Source organism: Zootermopsis nevadensis, unplaced genomic scaffold (assembly GCF_977971745.1).
Source record: "Zootermopsis nevadensis isolate Lab colony 2312 unplaced genomic scaffold, Znev_1.0 Znev_ptg000021l, whole genome shotgun sequence".
Lineage (NCBI taxonomy): Eukaryota > Metazoa > Arthropoda > Insecta > Blattodea > Termopsidae > Zootermopsis > Zootermopsis nevadensis.
Genome location: NW_028259153.1, coordinates 10,322,384 through 10,349,501, shown reverse-complemented (window position 1 = coordinate 10,349,501; position 27,118 = coordinate 10,322,384). Strand labels below are relative to the sequence as shown.

The 27,118-nt window shown below is 37.9% G+C and overlaps 2 protein-coding genes across 5 annotated transcripts in view; one reads left to right on the top strand and one right to left on the bottom strand.

The window, feature by feature from the left end:
- LOC147873178 (uncharacterized) overlaps positions 1 to 27,118 on the top strand; it is a 300,974-nt gene that overhangs the window by 178,882 nt on the left and 94,974 nt on the right. The gene's annotated exons all lie outside the window — the stretch shown is intronic.
- Positions 3,157 to 27,118, bottom strand: part of LOC110827142 (uncharacterized) — a 95,491-nt gene continuing 71,529 nt past the window's right edge. For both annotated transcript variants that reach the window (XM_087353206.1, XM_087353207.1), the window contains exon 5: positions 3,157 to 9,969. In XM_087353206.1, coding sequence (XP_087209332.1) covers positions 9,779 to 9,969 — 191 coding nt within the window. In that variant the 3' untranslated portion in view covers positions 3,157 to 9,778. The remainder of the gene's footprint in view (positions 9,970 to 27,118) is intronic.

The window sequence follows — 27,118 nt, the reverse complement described above, 5'->3', positions numbered from 1 at the left end:
TTCTATATCTCTGTCGCTTTAGCAACGCCATCATCACCCACAGCCCCCATGTTGCTATGGAAACGGGAAAGGTTTCATCTTCGTCTTCATCAGCGTCTCTCAGTTTAGCTTCTTACAATGCAGAAATCATCACCTGCAGAGTGACGTTGTTTGTCACGATGCCGGAAGGTTCAGTAGCCTGCGTCATGACTGAAAAGCTACCAGACGTAAACAGAAAGTAGTACCTGTCTTGCATTTGATGTGGATTCGTTTGTTTCCATGGTGGCGGCTTAACAGGATGCTGGAGAATGTTACAGACTGTGGAGTTTCCTAACCTATACTCTTCAACTTAATATTATTATGATTAAATCAAGGACGATGAAATATTTTGGTATATAACGCACTTGGGAACGATGATAAATGCTTGAAAAATTTTAGTTGGGAAGCCTGAAAAGAAACTTAAGCACAGAAATTATCGTATTTTTTTTGTGATTTATTTAACGACGCTCTCAGTTGTTCTAATTATATAGCGTCAAGTGATTTAATGAATTTGAAAGGATGTGAAATGAAGCGATTGCGGGCTAATTTAAGATACTATCCTAGCATTTTCCTGGAGGTACTGAAGAAAACTACTGAAAACCTCAGTCAGGAAGGCCGGTATCCGGGTCGATATTTGATCCGGAGACCTCCCAATTACGGAGCGGGAATGTTGACCAATTGACAGCGACGTTTGGTGGGATGATAATATTCAATGAGTATTAAAGAAATTGGGTGGCGTTGTGTCGACTGGATTTTTGTCTCCGGATTCGGAGAAGATGTTTAGCCTTGTGAATGATAATCAACCGATGGGATTTTATGTTCTCACGGCGACGAATATGAAAATTTGTCTCGTGTTTTCGTCCAGTAGTATTAATATGAATACATGAATTCATAAGCAAAGAAAGGTCTTGAAAGCCTCACGGAAGGAGACACTAATTGGAGACCATGGAAGTGGTTTGTAGTTTCATTGGAATGTACTGACCCAAGAATGCTGCAGTGAAGTTTTGAGGTGGCCGTAGTAAGTCATTGGTCTCCACACAGACTACAAGAGATTTTGCTAGTTAGGTAATGGCGTGATTGTTAAAGATGCAATTCTTCAAAGCAATATTCAGTCTAATCTTTGCTAAACCAAGCTTAGTACAGCTTAAAGGTTATGGCGTTACATATGTAATTCACGCCATCGTTACATGAAAAAGGAGAGATTCGTTCATGCATTGATCTCATATATTTAAGAATTCGAAGTAGAGTAGCTTATTGAACCACTGTAAGGAAGTAACAGGAGGCTTTAGAAAATTAGGGATTTTTTAGACCTAATGCACTCTTCACAAAATATTAGAATGACGAAATCACGAAGGACTAGATAAGCAGGACACGTAGCACGCATGGTAAATACGAGAAATGCATGCAGCATTTTAATAGCAAGACGTTAATCAAAGAAGTCACTTCAGAGACATGGAAATTCAATATGGGCTATGCAGTAAGCCGCGATAGTGCGGAATGGATTTTACAGGCTCAGGACAGAGTTGAGAGGTGGACATTTGTGATGACGGTGATGAAATATTGGGTTCAAAAAAGGGCGAGGAATTTCTTCACTAATAGGGACAAGTGAAGGTTTTTAGATTACAGGTCGCCGTGAAGAAGCGAGTGTGTTAACTCCTCAAGAAATTTATAAGATTTGAGGTTTTCGCAGCGGTGAGTATGAAGATTTCTGTCTTCTGGGTTGTTGCGCTGTGTAGTCTGGTAGATGTTAACCAACGTTTCAGAGGTAATACTGCCTCCGTCATCAGGGCGATGAAGATTTCTGTCTTCAGGGTTGTTGCGCTGTGTAGTCTGGTCGATGTTAACCAACGTTTCAGAGGTCATACTGCCTCCATCATCAGGGCGATGAGTATGAATATTTCTGTCTTCTGGGTTGTTGCGCTGTGTAGTCTGGTAGATGTTTACCAACGTTTCAGAGGTCATACTGCCTCCGTCATCAGGACGATGACTATGAAGATTTCTGTCTTCTGGGTTGTTGCGCTGTGTAGTCTGGTCGATGAATATTCATCGCCCTGATGACGGAGGCAGTATGACCTCTGAAACGTTGGTTAACATCGACCAGACTACACAGCGCAACAACCCAGAAGACAGAAATCTTCATCGCCCTGATGACGGAGGTAGTATGACCTCTGAAACGTTGGTTAACATCGACCAGACTACACAGTGCAACAACCCAGAAGACAGAAATCTTCATCGCCCTGATGACGGAGGTAGTATGACCTCTGAAACGTTGGTCAACATCGACCAGACTACACAGTGCAACAACCCAGAAGACAGAAATCTTCATCGCCCTGATGACAGAGGCAGTATGACCTGTGAAACTTTGGTAAACATCGACCAGACTACTCAGCGCAACAACCCAGAAGATAGAAATGTTCATACTCAAGAAAGACTCTGATTCATGAGTTTGTTTTGTAATATCGAGAATAATAAAAGTGGGTAGTATTTATTAGCTGTAGATAATAATACCACTTCTGCTGTTCGACAGTATGAACTGTGTTAGATGAAGACGAAATCCAGGTCTTAACATGTGTATGTAACAAGTAAATAAATTACTTAAATACCAGTTAATAATTTTATATGCAGTTATTTGTTGGCTAAATTTAATTTTTTTTTTGTATCTTATATGCGTCATGTTTGTGTTTGGCTAAATATATTTATTTTGTACAGTCTATACACAAACGTTTGAAGTTTATTGGTGTTGTAAAAATTATATAATATTAAAACATTTTGTTGTGTAAAATATTATATTAGCGCTCTTAATCGTAAATACGATTTTACATTATATTTTTTAGCGCTTTTTATTAAAACGACATGTTTCGACGGATAATACCGTCGTCTTCAGGTTTTTATATTTATATATATAATATTTTACACAACAAAATGTTTTAATATTATATAATTTTTACAACACCAATAAACTTCAAACGTTTGTGTATAGACTGTACAAAATAAATATATTTAAATTTAAGTTGTTTGAGGCTTGTGTAATTGAACATTATACAAAATTCCAGTATTTCACATGAAAGAATATATAGTTATGATAGGAGTGGGTTTTGTTGTTTGGATCAAAATAAAAACTACAATAAAACAAACTACTTGTTTCCATTTTTCTTTTAATAACTCGCAGAAACGACTAAAGAAGATTGAACAATATATGACAACCATGCAATATAGTGTCGTGTTATTTACATAATTATTGTTTTTACAATCATTAATTAAAATTATGTATAATACATTGTATTTGTAGTTTATTTATAATAATATCAGCAAAGTGTGAAAACATTTAATGAAATTTTCTTAATAATAGAAGTGCACATCACAAACAGAGGACAAAGTAGACGTTTCCGCTCTCAACACATTAGTTAGGATCTACAAGTTTTATATGTAGTAAAAATGCCCTCATAAAACAGGTGATTTAACAATAACATCTTTGGCATGAACATAGGCCTACGTAAATAATTAAATTAGATTATAAAAATGTCTTTGGTGGAATGCGTCCGCATAATGAATTTATTTTATTCTTTAATGAAATATATGTTAGATATATTTAGTAAGTGTGAAAGTTTATTATAATGTATTATATCACGCAGGTGGTGTAAAGAAATGAGAGAAATTCGAACTGAAGTAAATACAAAGAAGTCGTTATTTGGATTTCATGCTCCTTTTTGAGTGGAATGTGACAAATGAGGAATTTTTTTGGTTGAATCTCTGTTATACCGGTAATAGACTCCATTTTCTATTCAGAACTAAGTTTAAAAGTTGTCGCTTTTCAGAACACAGGACAGGCACAAATAGACATACAACCTATCTCGCCTCTAACCCCCCCCCCCACTCACTCACTCACACACACGCACAAACACACACAGATCACAGAGAATAACAGGATTATTTATTGTATCCTGAAACGTATTAAATATTATTTCTTTATTTTTTGTGTCAGAAATTATTTTATGAAAATTAATTTTTTATAAAAATTTGGCTAGAGAATGCAGCGGATCTTTGGAATGTAAAGAATTTTAAATTTTAGAGCGATATCATATTTACACTACTGTTTCCTACAAGTTGGATCTAAAAAGACATGCTGCCTTCATATTCATACATTAAACTTTATTACAAAACAGTGGTACAGACTGAGCGGAACCGATGATTATCAAAAGGTTTAGAAAACTTCTAGCCTGAAGCATTCATTTATGCATCATTCACAGATAAATAAAATATTATCGAACTCTCTCACATTATGCTCGAACCAGAAAGCAAGCTTATTTATAATATCAGATATTTATTTTATTAAACAACATACGTTCTGTTTGAAACAGTTTTAGATTTGATGAATATTTAACAGTGTAAATATAATGATATTTCACCTATCAGCCGTCAATAGTTTTATAAATGATCCGAAATTATAATTTGAAGCTTATGTTTGAATCACGCTGTCTTCTCAGAATTTAATTAACGCCCGTTTAAATTGGTCGTGAGTGGTGGCAAGTCAAATTATCAGACGTAAGTGAAACGTTATGTTACTAAAAGAGCAGTGACTATACTTGAAATAAACGAAGAAGATTAATGGTGATTTGAATAAACAGTTTTCATAAATGTATATACAAATTGAAGTTAATAAACACTTTAATGTTGTGTTTGTGTGACGGTAACCCTGTATTATAGAGAACCGGAAAATTCTTACGTGGTTTATGAAAGTGGGACAAAGTGTAAGACGGGCCTTGGAGTATAAACAAACAGAGGTGAAGCAGAAAATTACTTTGGAAGGCGCACTGTTAGATTTGTAAGTTGTCTGTACGTACAGTATTTTATGACTGTATAACCTATTAATAAAGTTATTTTATTTGTTGACGTAATTTAGCATATGCTTGGCGAATTATTTATGTTGGCATACGTGTATACAACTTTCCGGAAAACGGTTCTATCTGTGACATTTAAGGATTTCACGGCGGTGAGAATGATAATGATGTCATGGATTCTGGGGCCATATAGACTCATCGGTAGACGCCAACGTTTCGGAGAAACACACTGTTTCCTTCTTCAAGGCTAAAGGGTTGGCATTTACCGACGAGTCTGCACGGCGCTGAAACCCAGAAAAACGTCATCATGGTTCAACACTATTTTCAGGAGAATTGGTTATAATTAAATAGATAGTTTATTGTTGTTTTTAAAAATTAGTACCGGTAAACAGGATCGGACTCAGGGAATTTTAAGCACTTGGATAATCAGTTTAATTGAACTAATATTTTTATATCAGTATAGGCAGTGTCAAACTATTGTTAGAATTATGAACTTTTTAAGTGGTTCGCCAAGTATTTAGTCTTGAAATAAGCCCAGGGTTTCGGTATTAAAATTTACCGTTTTGACTTGTTCATAATATTGAGATCTCTATGAAGCCGATGGACGTTGGATGGGTGGTGTTTGTAAAATGTTCCCATGATCATCTGAATAAGTATGGAGTCTCATAAGATGGGGTTATCAACATACTTAATCATACTTCTAATATCAGTGTTATTTGCGTGTATATCTTTACGGGTCTGTGCATTCCTAGTACCTAGCAGAAAGTATCGCTCAATCACAATCAATATTTACAAGCGCTGCAGTCTCGTGCTATCCTTCTGCACTTTGCTTTAAACATCGTCTGACATCTGACACCAGCTTATAAGTATTCTGAGCGAATCTTGTGGCCAGAGTGCTTCCAGAAATGGAGACGTTGACTGTAACCTTAGACAATGAAGGATCACGGCAATATGGAACGTCGGAGGAGTGGTTTCTCAGGGAATATGAAATTCAGAAACATGGCATTGCGAAGGGTTGTGTGAGAAATGAGGGAAGCAGTGGATAGACAAAGGGAGAGAGAGACGTTGAGAGGTTCATGTTTCGTCTCTGTGCCATCATCTGAAATGGAATTAACGTCAGCTGATTTTGTCACGCTCGGTGGCAGACTACTTCAGAGGTGGAGTTAGTTGTAGGCTGGGTTCCGCGTCTAGAGTTCAAGAAGAGAGCGAGGGAATGTTCTTTTGAAAATCTAAATCGTTTGACTTGTTACGTGATTTGAAGTGATGTGTCTAAATACGACGGCCGAATGTCGTTGGTAAGTAGTCTAATACTGATGTTATCCCAATTCAATTTGTGTCACAGAATTTTAGTATCAATATGTCAATGTTTCCTTTTAATTATGCGAAATTTGTAAAATGTTTGTGACATAAAATATTTTGCGGTGAACTGTTGTCAGGCTTACGGGACCTTCAGACTGCAGGAACGTCCTTTGTTGACTGTTCGTGACTTCATTAATAAATTAATAATTTCCGTTCATGTTTTTAAGGTAATGGTAATATTAAGATGCGTTTTAGGGAAGTAGGTTGAGGGATTGAAGGTGAATAAAACTGGATTAGGATCGTGTCCAGTGATGGGCTGCGATATTAGCTTTGTTGAAGCTTCGAATTTAGAAACAATTTATACGTCTTCATGATAGTTTGAGTTTTTGTTTGAGTATTTATTATAAATTATTATTATTTAAAATGACTGAAATGTGTTATTTTCAATAGATAATGGCTGGTATTAGAAATTTCAGAGGTTTATTCGAAATAACTACAGACACTGTATTTATGACTCTGAAATATAATCAATAGAATTATTTTAAAATTGCTTTCTTACAATATAAAATTTATTCTTAGTGTTCTGCAGTTGACTGTTTCAGTATCAGTTCCAGTAAAATGGGACACATTTTGTTATTTGCTGTCAAGCACCGGGATACGATACGGTGACTTGAAGTAGTGCATCCATTCGTCCTGTTACGAGCAGCTGTTTGACAGGTTATCGATTCTCATGTTAACATACAAATTTGTGATCATATAATGTCGTATTTATTACTGAAGGACGTCGTTTAGAGAGTTTAATTCTGCTTCATCCCTAAATTTCGTGTGCATTTGTCCCACGCCACACACAATAAATAGATTTTCATGGCGTATTATTTTTCTCGAGGTTTTAATTCGGGAATGTTGATGCTTTTCAGATGTTCTGAGTCACAAATATGGCTGATTTGAATGAGAGTTTTGGAGAGAATAAAATGTCCGAAGGGAAACTGTGTGCGTCTCGCATTGGTTTATCGATAAGTTAAATTATTTAGATTCATATTTGTGTGTTGCAAAGTGTCGTGTTATCCATTTTAAAAATACAAATTCTGATTTACTTGGGTTAGAAGTTATAAATGTCTGATGTTATTATACGAAACGACAAACTTATGATTCAGTTAGGCCCTGCATCTTTGAGGCTGTTAAAAATATCTACATACAAATTAAATTTCATTTCGTTAGTCTCATTCTGCATTATATTTAAAGTTGCATATCAATGAAATCTAGTAGCTTTACTTGATACTGACAGTCAGTGATTCAAGTTACCTCATGGTAAACATGTCTGCAATTAATGTATATATTGCGGCCTTGTGAAAAATAACAGAACCGAAATATTTATGATTCATTTAAGTATGAAATTGGGACTTTTGTGCGGGTTCCTGTAATTATGTATACAGCACATCAGTCAGTATTAGATTGAATATTTTTTTCTGTAGTACTAACAGGAATTTACTCTGGGTGAAAATTACTTGTAATAATGTCGTTTATGTCTTCTCAAAATAAATTTGAGACCGCCACCATACAAAGCTACACAAATATAATATAATTACAATATTCATACGGCTATCTTTAATAAGGTTAAACATACAGAAAACTAGGAACCGCAAGCCATGATGAAATATATCAAATATAATCTGAGAACTTCAGCAATCCCTCGTCAACCGCGATTTTCAAGCATCCGCGATTTGTTCCATTTTGGAACCGCGGTATTTGGTCTCATGTATCTGCCTCCAGGATACGATTGTTCGAATTCATGTCTAACATTATTAGGTATTTTTGTGTTTATTATAGGAACCGATATTTTAATTACACTTTGATGATTGTCTACACTGGCCACGGTTCGGTTAAGTTAAGTTCGAATTTCCATGTTAAATCACGCTGTATTGTTATGAACCTAACCCTCGCGGAAGATGAGGGATTTCTGTATGGGCGTATCATTGTTGTAATCTTTCTTACATTTCCATTGTTTTTTATTTGGAGCCAGTGGCTTATCTTACACACATGCATATTGACTAAAGAGGCTAACTCTTGTACAAATCATGTTGGTGGTTCAGTTTTCGAGCCTCTGACATATTAAAATGAAGACGAATATTTATACCTCTTGAATATGAATTAGGTAACACAGATATAGAGGAAATTGCACTAGATTATATATTGCACTTACTAAAACATATACAGAACGGAATGACTGTGTAGGAGTTGTGGTGTTTCTCATAAATACAGCGCCAGAACACTGATCATTATATTGCCTCATGCATTTGGAAGTGATAAACATACAAAATACGATGTGGTTAGAGACTTTCAACTTTTGTTACTTTATATAAAAATAAATATAAAATACTGTAATTTATTAGGCCCAAAACTTCTTATCATCAACACACATTCACACAAGAAATAGCATTAAATATTCTAGACCTATGTGGCCACATTATGTAACATATTTTATATACAATTATTATTATGTAAGAAACACAGTGTATTAAAATCCAAAGTCTGTGTTGTAAAAATTAACTTGCAAAAACATTGATGATGACTTATAATCCGAAATACTGAAGCTAATTAAAATAAAGTTAGTGAATATGTGTTGACGGTAATAAATTGCAGTAAAATTATATTATAGAATGCCACGGGAACGTAGGCCTGTTTAATTAAAATTTAAACAGTTGTATTATTATTAAGGAAAAGTTATTCTATATAACGAAGGAGTACGTATAATTATTTTAATTCTTTAAACTTCAATATCACATGCTTTAATAATCAATAAGTTTGGATTTTGCCTACAGAGTTTCGTTTATTTGTTTCGCATGGTACTAAAAGTAGTAAACTGCGATTATTTAATTAAAGAGGTTAACCAATTGATATTTGTAATTGAGAAGTTTTCTTCGTGTAAGAACTGGATTTTTAAATAGTATTTGGACTAGCTTCGGCTTCAAAGGGCTAACAGAGTTACTTCTGACTAGTAATCTTATTACATTATCTTAAAGTCGACAGGCAAGTTTATCGTCTTTGATTGTTAGACCGCTGAGTTATCTTATTTTAATTTCTTTCAGTTTGTAAATTAGATGACGTGTGACTTCCTAGTTGACTTTAATATTCGCATATATGTAACAAGATTAATTCGCACTTTGTACGTTAGGTTCTTCAGAAAACCTGGTCAGATTCACATTAGAACAACTTAAAAATGATAACGATTTATTATAATATATACAACGGATTTTATCTCTTTAACTGCAACAGTAGTGTTGTACATGTAGTTAAAACGGCCATCAAACATATAGTGTTTTTCACACCAAGAAATAAACGATATAACTTTCAAAGTTCCAATGCAGCGGTACTAACACGTTCGGATGAAATGAATTTCGACATATTTTCATATTTTAGGCCTACTATTATTTTTTTATGTGTCTGTTACTTCGCACAACACATCTGAGCCTATATCTTAATCATTATTATATTTTTTATAAACATTTTATACAAATTCGAGTGTATCGTTGTGTACATTTGTTAACTAAATTATTACCGATGTTCAGTTAAATAGAAATCGTTTGTCCATTCGACTGGCCTGGTGAGGCCCGGTTTACAGTGGTCTACGTGACAGGTCTGAGCTCCGTGTGTTGTGTTTCCTTATGACGTCTTAGATCCACTTTCCGCTGAAAGGCGCGTCCGCACAAGTCACAAGCAAACGGTTTGAACCCCGTATGTTTGCGACTGTGCGTTATTAGGTTCGATGACTGGCTGAAAGCTTTCCCACACACTTGGCACTTGTGCGGTTTCTCGCCTGAAATCACAAAAAAATACCACAGCATTTAAGTAAAATTCTCTTGTCCCTGAAGGTACAGTTATTAAAGGAAGTGGGCCCACTTATGGGATATCCTAACAGAAGCGGGCTATTTGACCCTATCACCTAGGCCTGATTTGTTTAGTGAGATTTTAGGTTCTCGCGGCGACGAGTATGAAGATGGCTGTCTTCAGAGTTGTTACACAGTTTAGTCTGGTACAAGTTTACCGATGTTTGAGAGGTGCACGCTGCCTCCATCATCAGGGCGATTATCTCCCTTTTCATTCGCCGCCGTGACAACCTCAAATCCTAAAAACGTTTTGTGTCTCTTTTTTATTTTTTCTAAGTTTGTCCATCAGTTGGGCATCACAATTAAGTCTCTTCAAGTTTTTACTCAAAATAAAATATACGTTCTTGAATGAACCAGTTAAATGTGTAAGAGCCGAAATTATTTACGTCCAAGATAAATTTTTGTGGTTCATTACTATAGGAACCAAATACTTTTCTGTTGATACTTTGATCCGATTTGTAACGTCACACAACTTCCCTGAAGCAAACACTGCTTTAATTTCGCCATGAGTGCTGTTATCCAATACATTTAGTTTTCATTCTCTCGAACCGAATTTATCCAACTTATCATAGGTTTGCACTCAGAACATAAGAATTTGTGAACTTGTCGAACTATTACAAAGAGAATTTCTGAAAGTATATGACGATACTATCTAGGAAGTCTCGTGAAAAACATAATAAAACCTCGAAAGTCTTGGTTCTACAGCTGTTCAGAATGTGTCATTTCGTTTGTCGTGGACCAGACATTCTGTACAGAATGAACAAACTCATTCGTGACGTTGAAATAAATCCCAGAACGTGTCCAGCGTGTTTGCGTTCCGCGTACCAATCGAGAGTAACTCGTTGAGGCATGGAGTTGTGAATGGACGTCTGTGTACAACAGGAATGGTTGTCATGCCAACCGAAATCGGCTTCCTGCACGAGAGGTAGGGCGGAGTCAGTCTCTCACCAATCACAGCCCGGCGCTCGAGCGTGGTGGCGAACACTTTTATCGCATTATTTCCTGATACTATTTTTACTAATAAAATCTCTGAACAAAGTTGAAGAGTTGATTATGAAATTCGAGATACTGAACGCGCTCACATTCAACGCAACACGAGTTCACCTTTTTTAATAGCATAAACAGTGGAAGTTTGTAACATTTCCGACCCACGTTGTAATCTTTCACTAACGTCGGATCCTGGGACGGCTCAACATAAGTTTAATGTATAAAAAAAAAACTGTTCCAACTTCTTGTAAAGCTGAGAGTCCATCAGCTAGTGAAGAAGTAACTTCGTCTTTTATTGAACTCGAAAGTTCATAATCATGTGCACACGAGCTCGCCACCGGCCTTTATTCTGAACCACATGAATTCAGTCCACACCCTCCCATCCTGTTTAAGTAAGATCCCTGTTAATATCATCCTCCCATCTATATCTAGATCTTCTGAATGGTCTCTTTCTTACAGGCTTCCGTGCGTGTTGCATGTTAAAACAGATGAGCTGGGTGATATTTTGCCTGTCGCTTTTCGATTAAATTTTTGATAAATTTCTTTGGAAATAAATGATCTTAAGCACCAATCAGCATTAAGAAAGTCTCTTATTTTTTACTGCTGTAACTAGGCTTCGAATCGCGTAGAAGGACTTGGTATTATTCACTGTCGCTGTCATTACGGAAGCAGATGTTTGGAACAAAAAAAATATTTCGATTAATAACCTGAAACACGTCATTCTAAATGGTTCTGTTCCGAATGGCCACTTGCCTAGTCCCAGCTGTTCAACTGCTGTTTTCTCTTACCGCCATCTTGCTCAGGTTTACGTTGCATCTAATTCAACCGAACCTTTACTTAGATTTGATACACTCTCCTTCAACTCTCAGCGTCTTTTCAAAACATCCTTAAGTCTTCCATTTTTTATGTTAGTTCCATTTGGAAAATGTGAAAGGCCTGAAGAGGGTTAAGAGAGGAATGAACCAGAGGGGCGGAGGGTTTCTGATGGTCATCATAAAGATGGAATCTGTGTTCTTTTTATCGTTTTTTCCCCCGTGGAAACTCTGCAGTAGTTTCAGTGGCCCTAGCTGCGTCTGCAAATCTCTTGCCATCATAAACATTCAATCTGTGTTCTCGTGAGCGAGACAGAGGTTCGTGCTCTCCAGGGGCCCTTCTCAACTAGTGCAGACGCTGCAGCAGACTACCATACAGATTGAATCTATCTGCCCGTCTCTCTTTACTCCTGAGATTGAACTGACCCTTTGGTCCACTTTGCTCATGTTACGTCACTTCCGCAAGAAAATGAAACATCTGTGAACAACCTGTCTGTGCTCACAAACTCTAACATAAAGTAGCCATATTTATCTTTGTTGAGGAATGTTCCTCTGCTGGTCCTCAGAGTTTGATTTCGTTATGTGAGATTATGCATGTGGGGTGTTATACACGTCACTAAATAATAACCGTGATCAAACGAAACTGTTCCTTGCCACTCAGAAAATCTGTACAGAACTTTTCATTGTGGATACCGCCAGAAATGATCTTTCTAACCGATGAAGACGTAAGATTTCTTCGGCAAAATCTTCTTTAGTCTGTTACAAAATACTCTTCTTTTGTTTTGAATGTTATAAATTTGTATTATTTTTTGCAGACTTTACACATGTCCGTGGTATACGGAGTGTCCGTGTTTATCGGACGATGCTGAAACTAGTTAGGATGCTGGTCCATACTGCACGGACATTCTCCAGTAATCTCGGTCGAGACGTCTCGCTCCCATAATGGTCTTTCTCCACCCACATCCCTGGTTCGACCTTGGTTCCTCTCGGAACAGAAATGATCCACTCCCGATGGTGAAATAAAATTTATGGCTGGTTTGACAGCTGTACTGTCTGTTTTCAGAGACAAGTGTCCGTTTGCAGACGCTGAAGTTCCCTTTCCTTATCTTGCCAAATCTCTTCAATCCCCTCAGGAGTTAAGGTTGGTACACACTAGACCGTTTCATTTCATACCCAGTTAAGGAGGATGAAATGAGTGAGACATGTAGGGAGAATGAAGAATATGCATAATTTTTGTTGGGAGCCTGAAGGGAAGAGATCACTTCGAAGACCTAGACGCAGATGGGATGATAATGTTATTAAGATGGATGGGAAATAGTGATGAAGAATGCGGATTTGGGACAGTAGCGCGCTACTGTGAACATGGTAATGGACCATTTGTTTCCATAAAAGACACTGAATTTCTTGAGTAGCTGAGCGTGCTGTTAGCGTCTCGAGAAGGACTATGCTCCATGAAGTTGCCGAATGTATTCTTTATCTTTGTTTAGCACATAATAAGCTTACTTCATATCTAAGCGCTGAAGTTGCTTACCTAATTCAATAATAAAAAAGGGAATATTGCTAAACTGAACGTAAGCGTAACATTTCTGAACTAGAAGATCGGAGGGTGCATTCAGGAAAGTTTCTGTTAAATACTAGTGAATGACTAAACCAAAAGATCTCTCTCTAGAAACTAGTAGTTGCTCATCTAATCCAGAGATGTCCTGTCCACATAGATCAGCCACTGGCGTTTGTCCCAAGCCAAATGAATCCAGTCCAAATCCTCGCATACTGTTTCTTTCTAAATGTAAGATTTGAGGTTTTCACAGCGTGAGTATGAAGATTTCTGTCTTCTGGGTTATTGCGCTGTGTCGTCTGGTCAATGTTTACCAACGTTTCAGAGGTCGTACTACCTCCGTCATCAGGGCGATGATTCATCGCCCTGATGATGCAGGCAACAAGGAACGCTGAAACGTCGGTAAACTTCTACCAGACTACACAGCACAACAACCCAGAAGACAGAAATCTTCATACTCATCGCCCTGATGACGGAGGCAGTATGACCTCTGAAACGTTGGTTAACATCGACCAGACTACACAGCGTAACAACCCAGAAGACAGAAATCTTCATACTAAGAATCGCCCTGATGACGGAGGCAGTATGACCTCTGAAACGTTGGTAAACATCTACCATACTACACAGCGCAACAACCCAGAAGACAGAAATCTTCATCTTTCTATTTATACCTAGGTTTTTCAAGTGGCCAGTTTCTACAGGTTTTCTGACTGCGATTTGCTTTCATTTCTTATCTCTGCCATGCGTGCTACATGTTCCGCTATATGATCCTCCTTTCTTTGATCAACTTCAGGTATGGTGAAGAGCGTACTGTTTGTTACGAACCTCTGTTATGCATCAATACCCAGATTTTGTTACTTAGGTCGTAAACAATTAAGAAAGTTTTACGAATTCGTTGTTACGTTGCCCATTTGTACTGATAGATGTGCCCGATACTCTCAAGTATGACCAAACGCAAAGGATTTGTGGAACACTCTGTGTACAGTACAGAACTGACGTAGTTCGATAATGACCGCCCCTTCGACCTGGCGGATGTCACTGTGTTGACACAGGTATGGTGTCCTCGACATGCAAGCAGACACAGATCGGTAATCCATTTTATTACATCCTCTAGCAAAACATCTTCTCTATTATTGGTAATCGGTCTATCCATCATCTTTGTTTGATGATGGCGGGACAACAAATCGTCACCAATTTTGTATCCACTTATTCATGCATATTAGGAAAATAAAGGTGATTAAATTGATATTTAGAATTGCGTTATCTAAGATTAGAGGTTTTCACAGCGGTGAGTGTGAAGATTTCTGTCTTCTGGGTTGTTGCGCCGTGTAGTATGGTAGATGTTAACCAACGTTTCAGAGGTTATACTGCCTCTGTCATCAGCCCTGATGATGGAGGCAGTACGACCTCTGAAACGTTGCTTAACATCGGCCAGACTACACAGCGCAACAACCCAGAAGACAGAAAGCTTCAATTGCATTATAATTTTCATGATTTTGGTAAAGACCGACTTTGACAGTCATGCATTATGACAATAGTTTTATTTTCAGAATTCGAAAAAAACAATTACGGAGTTGTCTTTACAAACTAGGAAAATATGTCGAGTGTGATTTCACTTGTGTCTTGTTTGTGGTTATAAACATTTCGGAACATATCACCTCCATATTTAGGGTTGAATATTTCATTTCAACCCAGCAGATGGAAGCGACACGGTCCTCCGAGACGTTGGCAGTGTCCTACAAGACTACATGGCGTCGTCACAACCCAGACCAGAATCGACGTCATTCCTACCGTTTCCATTTCATATACTATATGTTGGCCTAAATAAGTTGTTGAACCAAGGTCTTGTTTCCGGCATTTGCATACAAGCAAACAACAATGATTGTTTGCAGTTTTAGAGATGGCTTTATTTTATTTCTGTTCAGCTAAGTATTTTTATAGGAATTAAATGTACGTATTTACGATTGAAGTACACACTTGGGGAGAGGAGTGCACTTCCATATCTGTAACTGTTCGTTACACTTATCATCAGCTCGTTTACGGACTTCTGCTCATTTTGCCAGCAATTTGAATTAAAGTGTATTACCAAAGTGGTATTTTATTGCAGTTTCTACCACGCAGTGTAGTCGTTTTATATATAGGCCTGAGTCTAAATAATTGATTTCACATGTCTCTGATTAAATATTTGTTGCATTAAAGATTTATGGGTTGAAATGCAGCCGCAGTAAATTAGATATTTCCTTCGTTGTGCGTTTTTCTGCGATGATTTATTTTCGAGGAAATTGTAGGTACGTAAATAATTTCTAGGACCAATACAAATGTCTTCGCACGTATGTGTAGTGTTAGGCGCTGAAGTGTTTAATGTGCACAAGTTATCAGTTAACAGCAATATTTAACTAAATTTTATATAAATATGATGATTTTCCTGGTTCTTTTGTTTACCGTTTTGTAGCTTAAACATTCTACTGTATAGGCCTATAATAACAAAACTTTCTAAAAGTTTCACGACGTGAATTTAACTAAACCATTCGGTCTTTAGAACTGGTAGAAGATATTCCGTTTGTGTGTATGTTTAGAGGGCAAGTTATGAAATAAGGGGGTGGTATGTTGGTGGTGTGTTGAGGACGAAGTAGCAGCCACCCTCAGCCATTAACAAAACCCGAACTACTGCTACAGTAGCTCGTGGCCACAACACTTATGAATCATTACTCCAGACCTAAGTGGATTATGAAGGGGAGGCTTTATGAATGTTTAATGGTGTAAGTGGATTACAGGAGTAGGGTGCTCTGGTGATACCTTGGGTAGGAGTGCTTCTGCTTACATTCGGCACCACAGGGGGACATCGGTGCATTGTCACGTGTCTTGCTCTGAGGCTGAAATGGGCTTTGTTTAATGGCCGAAAGGAGGCCTATTTAAGATTAGCCGCTTTCTTGTATATGAGACTTAAGTAATTATGTGGTTCTTAAAGAAAATAAGATATGAGGTTTTAGACTGGTTTCATCTGACTCAGTAGAGGGTTCCTATGAGCATGATAGATAATATTTCCGATTCCACGAAAGACAAGGAGGTTTTTTGACCAGTTGAGAGATTATCACCTCCTCGAGAAAGACTCTGCTTCCTACTCTTTGTTAGTTTGTTAAATTGTTGTAACAATTTCTACGACAAGAGATCAGGAGATGGTGAGAATTGAGGAATGACTGTTATGTTAGAAGCGAGAACTTAAGAAATCGCATTCTTCTTTAATCTTCGTCGATATCGAATTGCCTCTTCGGTTTCTTCTTATGAAGAAGAGTCCATACTAATCGCTAGACCAACAGTAGTATTACAGTATTATTTTGTTACGAGGAAACAAGTCAGTGGTTGCTGCTGGAACGAATGCAAATGAGTAATTCGTTTGGGATTTGAGATTTATTTTGTTTTAAAGATCTTTAATCTTTGAGAAAGAGCGGTGCAGGGGGCGAGGTACCACGGCTTCGTCCGTCATCTGTCAGTCTGCACATAATCAAATGTTGCACATTAGAGTTCACATCCATAAATCCAGATATCATTCGGAATCCCAGTCCCTGTCAATGGAATCGGTGTAGGTAACTTAATGGAGCAGAGTATTTGAGAAGCTAATAGTCACTCAGCTGGTCAATAAATTCCCCGCTTATATCCAAACATAAGCTTCATTACCGTGTTTATAAGATCCCGCCCTTGGTAGCTATGTTGAAAAAGGTATACCCAGTCCACGTCCATTTTAGTATTATATTACCGTCTAAGTCTAGGTCTTCCAAGTAGTTTATTCCCTTCAGGTTTTCCGATTGCAATTGCATTTCTCATCCCCCTATGAGTTCTACAAGCCCAGAACATCACATCCTCTTCGATTTGATCATACAAGTAATATGTAGTGAAGGCGGTATAGAATTCTAACTCTGGTTCTAAGAATTTGAAAGTTACTGAAGTTATTGGTTTACCTACTTGGATGATGAAAATAAGTGCCGATAAATGGAAGATGTGAACTGAACTGTACATGGTGTATATTTGTTCATAGATCTAATAATAAATTTTAATTAATTAATAGTTCTGTAGCAGTGAATGTTTATCGAAATTAGCTAAAATCCATTTATGCAACTTATTTTTGTGCTTATGCAAGTAGACTAATGAAGTCAGTTTGTGTAACTTTTCCTCAAGTATTTTAGATAATCTTAAGAAATTATTTATGTTCGTGTTTTAAATGGCCGTTGTAACTGTCCGATCTAAATTCAAATTGAAATAATTCGACAATTTTTCGAAATATTTTCTGATATTAATAATTTTAAAATCGGGACCTGCGTTCTCGATTTGATTCATTCGTGTGGAGGAATACGATAACACTGAATCACATCAGTTGCGCGTAAGCAGGCCGTAGAGCGGCTTAGATGAACATCCGGAAAAACGGGAGATCCGCGGTAAAATATGAAAGAATGCTAACAACTCCAATTTCGCTAATCTTATTTTACTATGAGCGAGCGGTAAATAATGCCTGTGACGTAGACGCAAATTTCTTTGTTGCTTTCCGCTACTCCACTCTTCCTAGTTATTGATGATATTTTTTGTTATTATTGTAAAACTCTTGAATCATTGTAGCGTTCTAAATTTTACATCGGATGAGAACGAACACGATGTTTTCGGCGTGGTAGTAATACAGCACGTGACTTCCCAGGCAGATTACGTCACTGTTATTTACTTAACTCTTGCTGACTTCAGTTGCTGCATTATACTTGTGTGCTGCATGTAGTGTGTTCTGTCCCCCTTGCACGTGAGGATTACAGCAATAAGCCTGCTTCTGGTTCTGTCTTCAGCTGACGTTGCTACCTGATAGCAATCTTCGCGTGGCAGATGACTCCCGAAGCGTAGTTCACACTGCAACGATTTATATCTGCAGTTCCAAAACTTGATCGCACAATTCATAGCTTCAGCGACGAAGCGCAATATAAGTAACTCCCTTATTATTTATTTTCTGAAGAATTATCTTTTTGCATGCATTTTATCGTATGGTTAATTTATGGCCTACACAACTTTATAATGCATGTTTATTATTAAATTACGTTTTGACAGTCAACAGCCTTGAAATTAGGACAGAGATGGTCCTCGAAACGTCGGCAATTAATCAACATCTAACACGGCTGATAGCCTGAGAAGACTTTATTAAGGAGAAATTATCATTGTCTGAGAGAGAACACTTGTAAGGAAGGGTACAAAGACTAAGAGTACATCCTGGCTTCAGACACCAAGATGCTACATTTTATTCATATCCTTCGTTACAAGTGGTCTGGTGCCATGTTTGACCCGCTGGTCGCTATATTTACCACGCTGTTTTAGATAATAGTTGAAGAACTCAAGTGGTTTTAAAATCCGTATAACACTAGAGCAAGAACCTTAGAGCAGTGGTATTCGACCTTTTTTGTTCGCATACCCCCAGATATAATTTCTCTTCAACTTTGTACCCCTGAAGTTGTAGGTATATAATTCAAGTTATACATAGAATATAATCTATATCTAAAATAAATTAAATTGATTACATTACTGATTATTCAGTGTTTATCATAAAATATCTATTTTTTTAAATTTCACGTACCCCCTAAGATGTCTTCGCGTACCCCCGGGGGTACGAGTGCCCCAGATTGAATACCACTGCCTTAGAGAATCAAGATGGCGAATTGCGGACGTGCCAAACAATCCTGCCGTCATTTTCCTACAGTAACTGAGGAACGTGAAAAGGGACCCATCTTAGAAATCGATCCGAAAATGAGAAACAATGGTGAGCCAACACTGGCGGTGGGGGCAGAATGCAATTTGCTTTCTGCATCCACATTTTTAAAATGGTCAACGTGCTTTCCCTTCCTGCTGCGATATCCTCTCCCCCGCGCCCGTGGCCCCCCTGTAATCCCGGGCTGCTTACTCGCCGATTACATCACTAATCGTCGTAGGAAGCGGCTTTCAGAAGCTGCTCTCTAATAGCCCATACATGTTGGATGAGCTGCCATGAAAGGGAGTAGGCATCATCTGCTTCACATCTGGGCCACGATCCTTCCATGTCTAGTTGACTCTAGGCCAAACGGATCTGATTTCTTGGCCAAGTCGCATCCTACGACGCTTACCTCGGCCGGTGCGCCGCGTTTCAGGCAAAAACTTTGATCTGCCATCTCTTTGGCTTGTAATGATTGTATCTTTGTTAAACTGCCTCCATACTGAAAATTATATTAGTAAATGCCTCCAATTGTGTTATTACTTACACGTTTCAGAATTTGAAAACGCGGTATATATCGTATTTATTCGTATCTATTTAGATCTGTGATGTATATGAGTAACTGTCTTTGATTTTAGTATTTTTTGTTACGAGTTTCTGTAAATTTTAATTTCTTACAAAAACTTTAATCTGTTAACATGTTTCTATGTGGTTTAATGCATATTCCAAATATATAGGTACAGAATGTCCCAAAAATATGTATACATATTATAATACAGAATATTAAGCGTGTGTGTATACATCTTTTTAGGACAACACACACACACACACATATATATATATATATTATAAGCATAGCAAAATATGAAGAATAATTATATGAAGTCGCTCTGTTATTTAGTCCTACATCAAAATGCACAGAACTGTGGTACCAAGCTTTTATCCCATGGGGTATAGTCCTTTTTGAATAGGTGATTGTGGATCAACTCAAGCACATTCCAGGATTTTTTTAACCTGAATGTTTATTGCAACGTTAAAAATGCGCAGAATATGCACCCAACAATTAAAAATTTATAAAATTTCAGTGACTGAGAAAGGAGAAACGCTGGAGAAACAGCCACTTTTCTTATCGTTGACAGCTGTAAGAATTGATAACAAGAAGAGAATGCACAGCCTGTTTTCCTTCAATGTTGGTACTAGTCATTTGTCAGCTTATAATTGAATTATATTCTCCTCAGTACTAAGCCACAATCTCATCGGAGGCCTGTCTTTTAGTGCCCTCTTACTCCACGATTCAATTGACAATTTCCATCACACTTCGCGCCAGCTGTTGGCACTTGGCAATGATAGAATCAGCTCATCTCAACATGCGGCTCCAATGTAAAACAAATCCCCATTCTGCAGACATTCTGGAGTGGAAGGACTAAGACTCTTGACTGTGAAATGTCTTAACTCTTCAAGCAGATGCTCAACTATATAATACTTATATAAATTCAGTTCCTATCTCAAAGAAAATATAAAGCGTTTTTCATCACGAACAGTTGGTTAGTGGTGTGGAAGGAAATAGGATAATTTCTGTTTCTTCTTACAATTATACGCAACAAATACATACGCTTTGTGGGTAAAATGAAAAGTTACTGTATGTTTAAGCATGTGGCACACATAGTTACCACTAGTTTTAAAATGTTTATAGCTGCAAATTGGTATTACCAGGACTCAGTAATTGGAGAACTTGTGACGTACATCATCCAATAAACTTGTTCTAGTCTCTCAGTTTAAATTTTGTAAATTAATTTTTATTTAAACACGAGTTAATGTTAATCGGTTTTCCCTTTACACTAACAGTGTGTCAGGAGGCGGACAGTTATGGGCATCCGGTACAGAGAATCGAACTGTCGAATTCCGAAGGTGGCCTTGCAATTAACCGATTCCCCATTCAGGAATTTTATCCGACATATAACAATAAATTTAATAAAGGGATTTACACTGTCAAGTAAAGAAAGTGGTAATTACAGTGAACGAAAAATAACGTGTGCAACGTGTTGGCTTTCAGTTCCAAATTCTGATAAATTTTACAAGCATATAACATGTATAAGCAGAACAGATGAACGTTGTCCTTCATGGACCACAAATAACTTAAATAACAAGTAGTTGAACGAAATTGCGCCAGTATTTTGTCTTTTGAATTTCCGTATCCATACCTGCAGACCCCCTTAAAAATGAGATAGACAAGTTTTTGAAATTCTAAGCAATTCTTTCCAGATTATATTTATTTGCAATTGGCAAATATTTCTTGTAAACATCGGCTGCCGGTATGATTCGAGATTCCCACGGTAACGAGTATGAAGATAGACTGTCTCCTGGGTTGTTGCTACGTGCAGAGATGACCGACGTTTCAGAAGTTCTTGCTGCCTCAATTATGAGGACGATCTCAACAACCAAGAAGACGGCCATCTTTATCGGCTGCGAGTACTCCGGACACAAAAAGGTGATAGAGAAAATTTCACCGTCTCAGATTTCATTTACACCCCCTTCCAACCCCCCAACCGCAACTGCAGAACTATCGTAAATCCACCACGAACATTATTGTGATTAAAACCTAATAGGATTATTATGACTGGCTTGCTGCAGCCGAAGCTTGTCGCATGTGGACACACGAGGCTAAGCCCATTTTCATTGAAACTTGAGAAGAGAATGACTTTTTTTGTTGGCTATGCATCTATTGTTGCTGATTGACTGGGATGAGGGGGTGGAGGTGATGTGATTCTTTTGTCATCTTTGCAGCGTGTGCACATCAAACTGTTACGGAGGGGCTACTATGAAGATGTTCCCTTGTTATTGACAGTGCCGATGGTATGCTCTTTTTTCCTTAACTTACTCATTTTTAAAGTAGCATCTGTTCAGAAAACATTAACTGCATATATATTTCCCAAAACCTAAATTCGTGTCCCCTCTAGCAAAATGTTTCTTTTTTATTAAATGTTAGTTTTTGTTGACGGAAATACACACGTTCTTATGAGGTAAATCATGGAGACACCGTTCTGACAAAAGTATCCAAGACGCTAATGTGTCGATGTTGGTATTTTGGGTTTTAATGTCACATGTAGATTTGTCTCTATTTTTACCGCCGTGATAAATTCAAATTCCACAAAATGCCAGGTGTTGTGCTTTTAGAAGTAAACCTATAATACGGCACGTATAATTGGTAAGTTTGAGGTCTATGTCTTAACCAGTAAGCCTATAGAACTTCTTTTACCTGATCTTGCAAAGTCTTACAAATGAGATATTTATTATATTTTATCGACTTTTTCAGCGTGTCCGAGAATGAACATTCATGTCAATTCGAAATAGTACTGCTATAATTTACATTAATAAACGCATTATCCCCGAATGCAGTCCAGTATCATACATTCATACATAGCTTATATATATCATCATGGTATGATTGTTATAACTTAGCTTTGTTGGTGGAAGCTTCCATTGGAGTGGTTGTTAATAAAGAGGAGAGGTTGGTGCATGGAGGGGGGGATTAAAAAGGGGATGGGGTGGCTGAATGAGGGGATAAATCCCCAATGGACGCCCCGACTAAAGAGAGTTAGGGAGGGGTGCAGGGGAAGGGGGTAGAAACCCAATCGTGTTAATTGGCGCAAGGATTTTTGTTGGTAGTGGGTCGTGGAGTTCAATTAGCTATGGGTGGAGGGCTTGGGGGGGTTTACATGGGGTTTGCAAGGGAGGTGTAACGAAGGTGACTGGGCTAACTAAACTCTCTTGCTCTCACACCACCCCCTTTGGCACATGGCTCTTGGGGAGTGGGAATGAGGGGTAACTAGGGGGATACTATGAATGGCCAGGTTCAGTTTGCCTCGTGGTGTTAGTTTTACTTAACGATAACCCAACGTGGCGGTGACGATGTTACATTATATTGGCTTGGTTCAATACCACCCTCTTCCAACTAGCACACTACTTCACCATATGGGACCGTGCAGATTTCGTTTTGAGCGGACCTTGGTACTTCTAAAAGCAAAGTGTATGGGGTACTGTTTCAAAAGCAGGTTTTAACGTCGATTTTAAAGACCGAGTTATTGAATCTGTACAATGCACGATGTTTTTCTAGGTTAAAAGTGGACATCAGTCCTGCGAAAACTAAATGTGGCCTGTAAAATATAAATCTTTATTGTTTAAGATTTATCGTAAGGCTTCTTTTTACGAAGATTGGCCATTAAATTGAAGAATATTATTCGATGATTTCCTTCGTTTATTAATTTAAACAAAATCGTATATTTGAAAGCGAAGACGTTTCGGAAGTTGGCTCTACTCCTGTATATAAGCATAGTATTTTATCTGACAGTTTATACATATGTAACAGGAGGATGTATGAAATTTCATAACTTGTATTCTTACTCTTCGGCAAACGCTGTTACGATAATCATTAATGCGATTATTAGAGCCAGATGTGCAGAATGTATGGTTAAGATAAGAAACGCTAAGACAATTTTGGTCGAAATACGTAAATGGAAGAGGCCACTTGGAAGTCCAACGGGAGGATAATTTTAAAACAAATCTTAAAGAAAAAGTGTGTTAGAATGTGAATTGGATTAATCTGGCTGGGTATAGGGAACACTGGAGGGCTGTTGAGGACACGTAATGAACCTTGGAGTTTGTTAAAGGGGGTGAATTTCTTTACTACTTCAGCAAGATAAACTTCTGAATAAGAGCTCTGGACTTCGTTCATGCTTATGCGTTGTTTCAAGAAACTGTAATTTCGGATTTTAACATTAGAACTACCCCTTTACTTGATCTGGCACTATACAGTGCATGTGTATGTAGCTCCACGCATTCTTAACTTCGACACTAGATGGAGATGAGTGGTTATCTTCATTACACCTCTGCTTTTACCCGCGAAAAGTGTCGCCGATATTATTTGAATAGGCAGATGCGTAGGCCCAAGAATTTTTTTTTCGGGATTTGAACAGGGTCGGCCCTTAGCAAGAGACAATACCGATTGCTGTGTTCGAGCTCTCAGTTAATTGGGCACATGAAGGAACACGTGATCCATTGTATAGACAGTAATAGATTTTACACGTTACGTGCATGTTTCATCAACATTAACTTTGCTGTTATAAAGCTTTTGTATGTTATTAATATTAAATAGATGGTAAATTTTGGAACACACTTCTCGCCTTTTTGTGGAAAGCCAATTAATGAGCAGACTCCACATTGCATGTCAGAAAAAATAGCACTGCTAGTAGACCACAATCTGATAACTATGTGTGTCGTAACAAGTGACTATCGATTCCACTACTAGACCAGTCTTCCTGCTTCATCCATTAATTATCAACTTATTTGTCTTTACCTCCTTTAATATGTAGTTGTCCCTGTCGCGTGATGACATCTGATTGTCATTGTGTCATCCGTCACCACGTTTCTTATTAATGCATTTCAGGATGCAAAGATGGCGTTGATTAACTCCTACTAAATGACTTTTAAACTACCTTATATTTTTACTTAGTTCTCTACCTGTCCATGTCGTGTTGTAAAATAATGTTGTTTGCATACTGTTAAAATTTTCAAAAACGATGTTAGAAAGGAAATGTAGGTTAACGGCGTAATCACTCATCGCGCTACACATTATATCTGCAAGTGAATATAGTTGGCGCTGCTGTTTCCTGATATTTAGCTCGAGTTCTCTTGTCATCGTATGAGCAAATACGTGACGAGAATAATTAACGCTTTACAGAAAGTTCCCCTGAATACATAATCTCTTGTAGAAAGAGGAAACATTTCGATCCACTGCATCCGTCATTTCGATATATAAATATTTTAACAAAACAAATAATATCATGATCAATAAACTGAGACAAGAAGAATGTTTCTTCTTTCAGTCGCTTTATTTTTGCTCCTTTGCTCGTTTGCCGCCTCCCCAACGTTGTTCATTTATTTTTGTTGTTGTTGTTGAGTGTTTAGAGCAGGAAGTATAGTGACTAGCAATTTCCTGCAAGGGTTCGGGGGGGGGGGGGGGTCCAGACAGTGGGTATCGAGTTCACTTTCGCCGGAAGTAGGCTAAAGCGACCGGAGCTCCTATACTTAGTCCTGAGGTAAAGAATGTGTGGAGCTATACCTCCAGTTCCTTAAATTACTTAAGCGTTTATAACCACCTCGCCATTTCTTCTCTTGATGCTGACCTTCCCAGTTACAAATGAAACAGAACTCAGGTTACTGGTGTATATCGAACGTAAATACAAAGAAACTAATTTCTTTAATTTGTAACGTAAAATTACGACCCTTTAATGTATAACAAGACGCCACGGTGGTCTAGCGTTTAGAACGCTGGCCTTGTAATCCTGGGGTCTCGGGTTCGATTCCCGGCGGTGCCCGAATTTATAACTTGTGTTGGGCAAGGCCGTGGTCTAGGCAACACGGAGTTTTCCTCCGGGGGCTTCCCCGGTTTCTCCGTGGCATCCAACAATTACTCCATTCAGACACAGAAGAAGGCAATGGCAAACCACTTCTGGATTATCTGCCAAGAACGTATATGAACAGGTCCCAGTCCGAGAAAAGGATGGAAGGATCCTGTTCATATGGACCTGTCGTCAGACAGAACACTAAATAATAATAATAATAATAATAATAATAATAATGTATAACGGTTCTGACGGCCTAAGAAATTACTTGGGTAGAATGTATTATTATTTTTTATTATTGATGCAACACACTAAAAAGAATTGAATTGTTATTAATATTGTTGTTGCTGTCATCATCATCATCACCAGTGGAACTGAATTTATTTGTCTTCATAATAATAGTATTGTTGTTCTTTTTCAATTAAATTGTAGGTCCAGTGTATGTTTCTCAATCGACAATGCTAACAGAGTTTGCTAAAGCTATTAGAGTTCCGAGAATAGAAGATTTCGAATTTTACACTAGAGAGAGTTTTGTTTATGAATTATTTAGTTAATATTCTCGATTAAAAAAAAATAGAAGAACTGGTATCGCAGAGTAAATTATTTGCTCAGTATGTGACTAATAATTTCTTCACAGCTTCGTTTACGTGAAGAATACGTTTCTGTCTTGTTTTTTTGTTCTTATATCCAGCTAAATGTTGAGGTATGGAGTAACCTTCGCTTAAGGAACACACCCGGTCAATGTATGCGGTAAATATCTCGTGGTTTGTATTAGACTACTGCGGATATATATTACCGCTGTTTTCGAGGAGGAACCTGTGTAGTCTTACATACATCTTGCAGTCCATGGTGGCTATGGCTGTAGAAGCAACAGCTTCCTAGGGAGTGGACTTGTGGGCTCTTTAAAAATGTATCACCAGTTCGCTGGAAAAGCTGTAAGAAGCGTTTCGGGAGAGAGTGAAACAGAAAATGCTTCATCCTTATACTGAAGGACCAAGACATACTATTCTCATAGGGAACAGAAACCTATTTAAAACGCGAAACTAGTGAGTTGACTTTCGTTGATGTGATAGAAGTTCTTCCTGGTTCTAATTTAGCACCACACCCTGAACAAATATGGAGTAGTGGAAGTATATTACCATCTACTCTTATCTCGACACCACGACGCCTCCACTTTAAACCATGGTGAAACGGTTCCCAGATGCCCATTGGATAGGGCACAGAGTGGACCCATCAGGCGGCCTGGACGCTTTAGTTAAGAAATTAATCTCTTCGCCTTGCCGGAAATTAGACCCCGGTCATCTATCCTTTAGTCTAGTCGGTATACGGAGTGAAGAATTGAGTTAATTCGACGTGATATTTGGTGGTTCAGATTGTATTCTCTGTGTTTCGGGGACCCGATTATATGAGGGTGGCTGTCTTCTAGGACGTTGCGCCGTCTAGTGTGGTAGGAATTGACCGACGTTTCAGAGGCACTTGTTGCCTCAGGTTCTACCAGACTATACGGCACAGCGTACCGGAATTTGCCTCGAGGGACTGAGAAAACCACGAAAAGAAGGTCGTCGGGCCGAGATTTTATCTTGAAATTTTCTGAATACGAAAAAGGAATGTTAA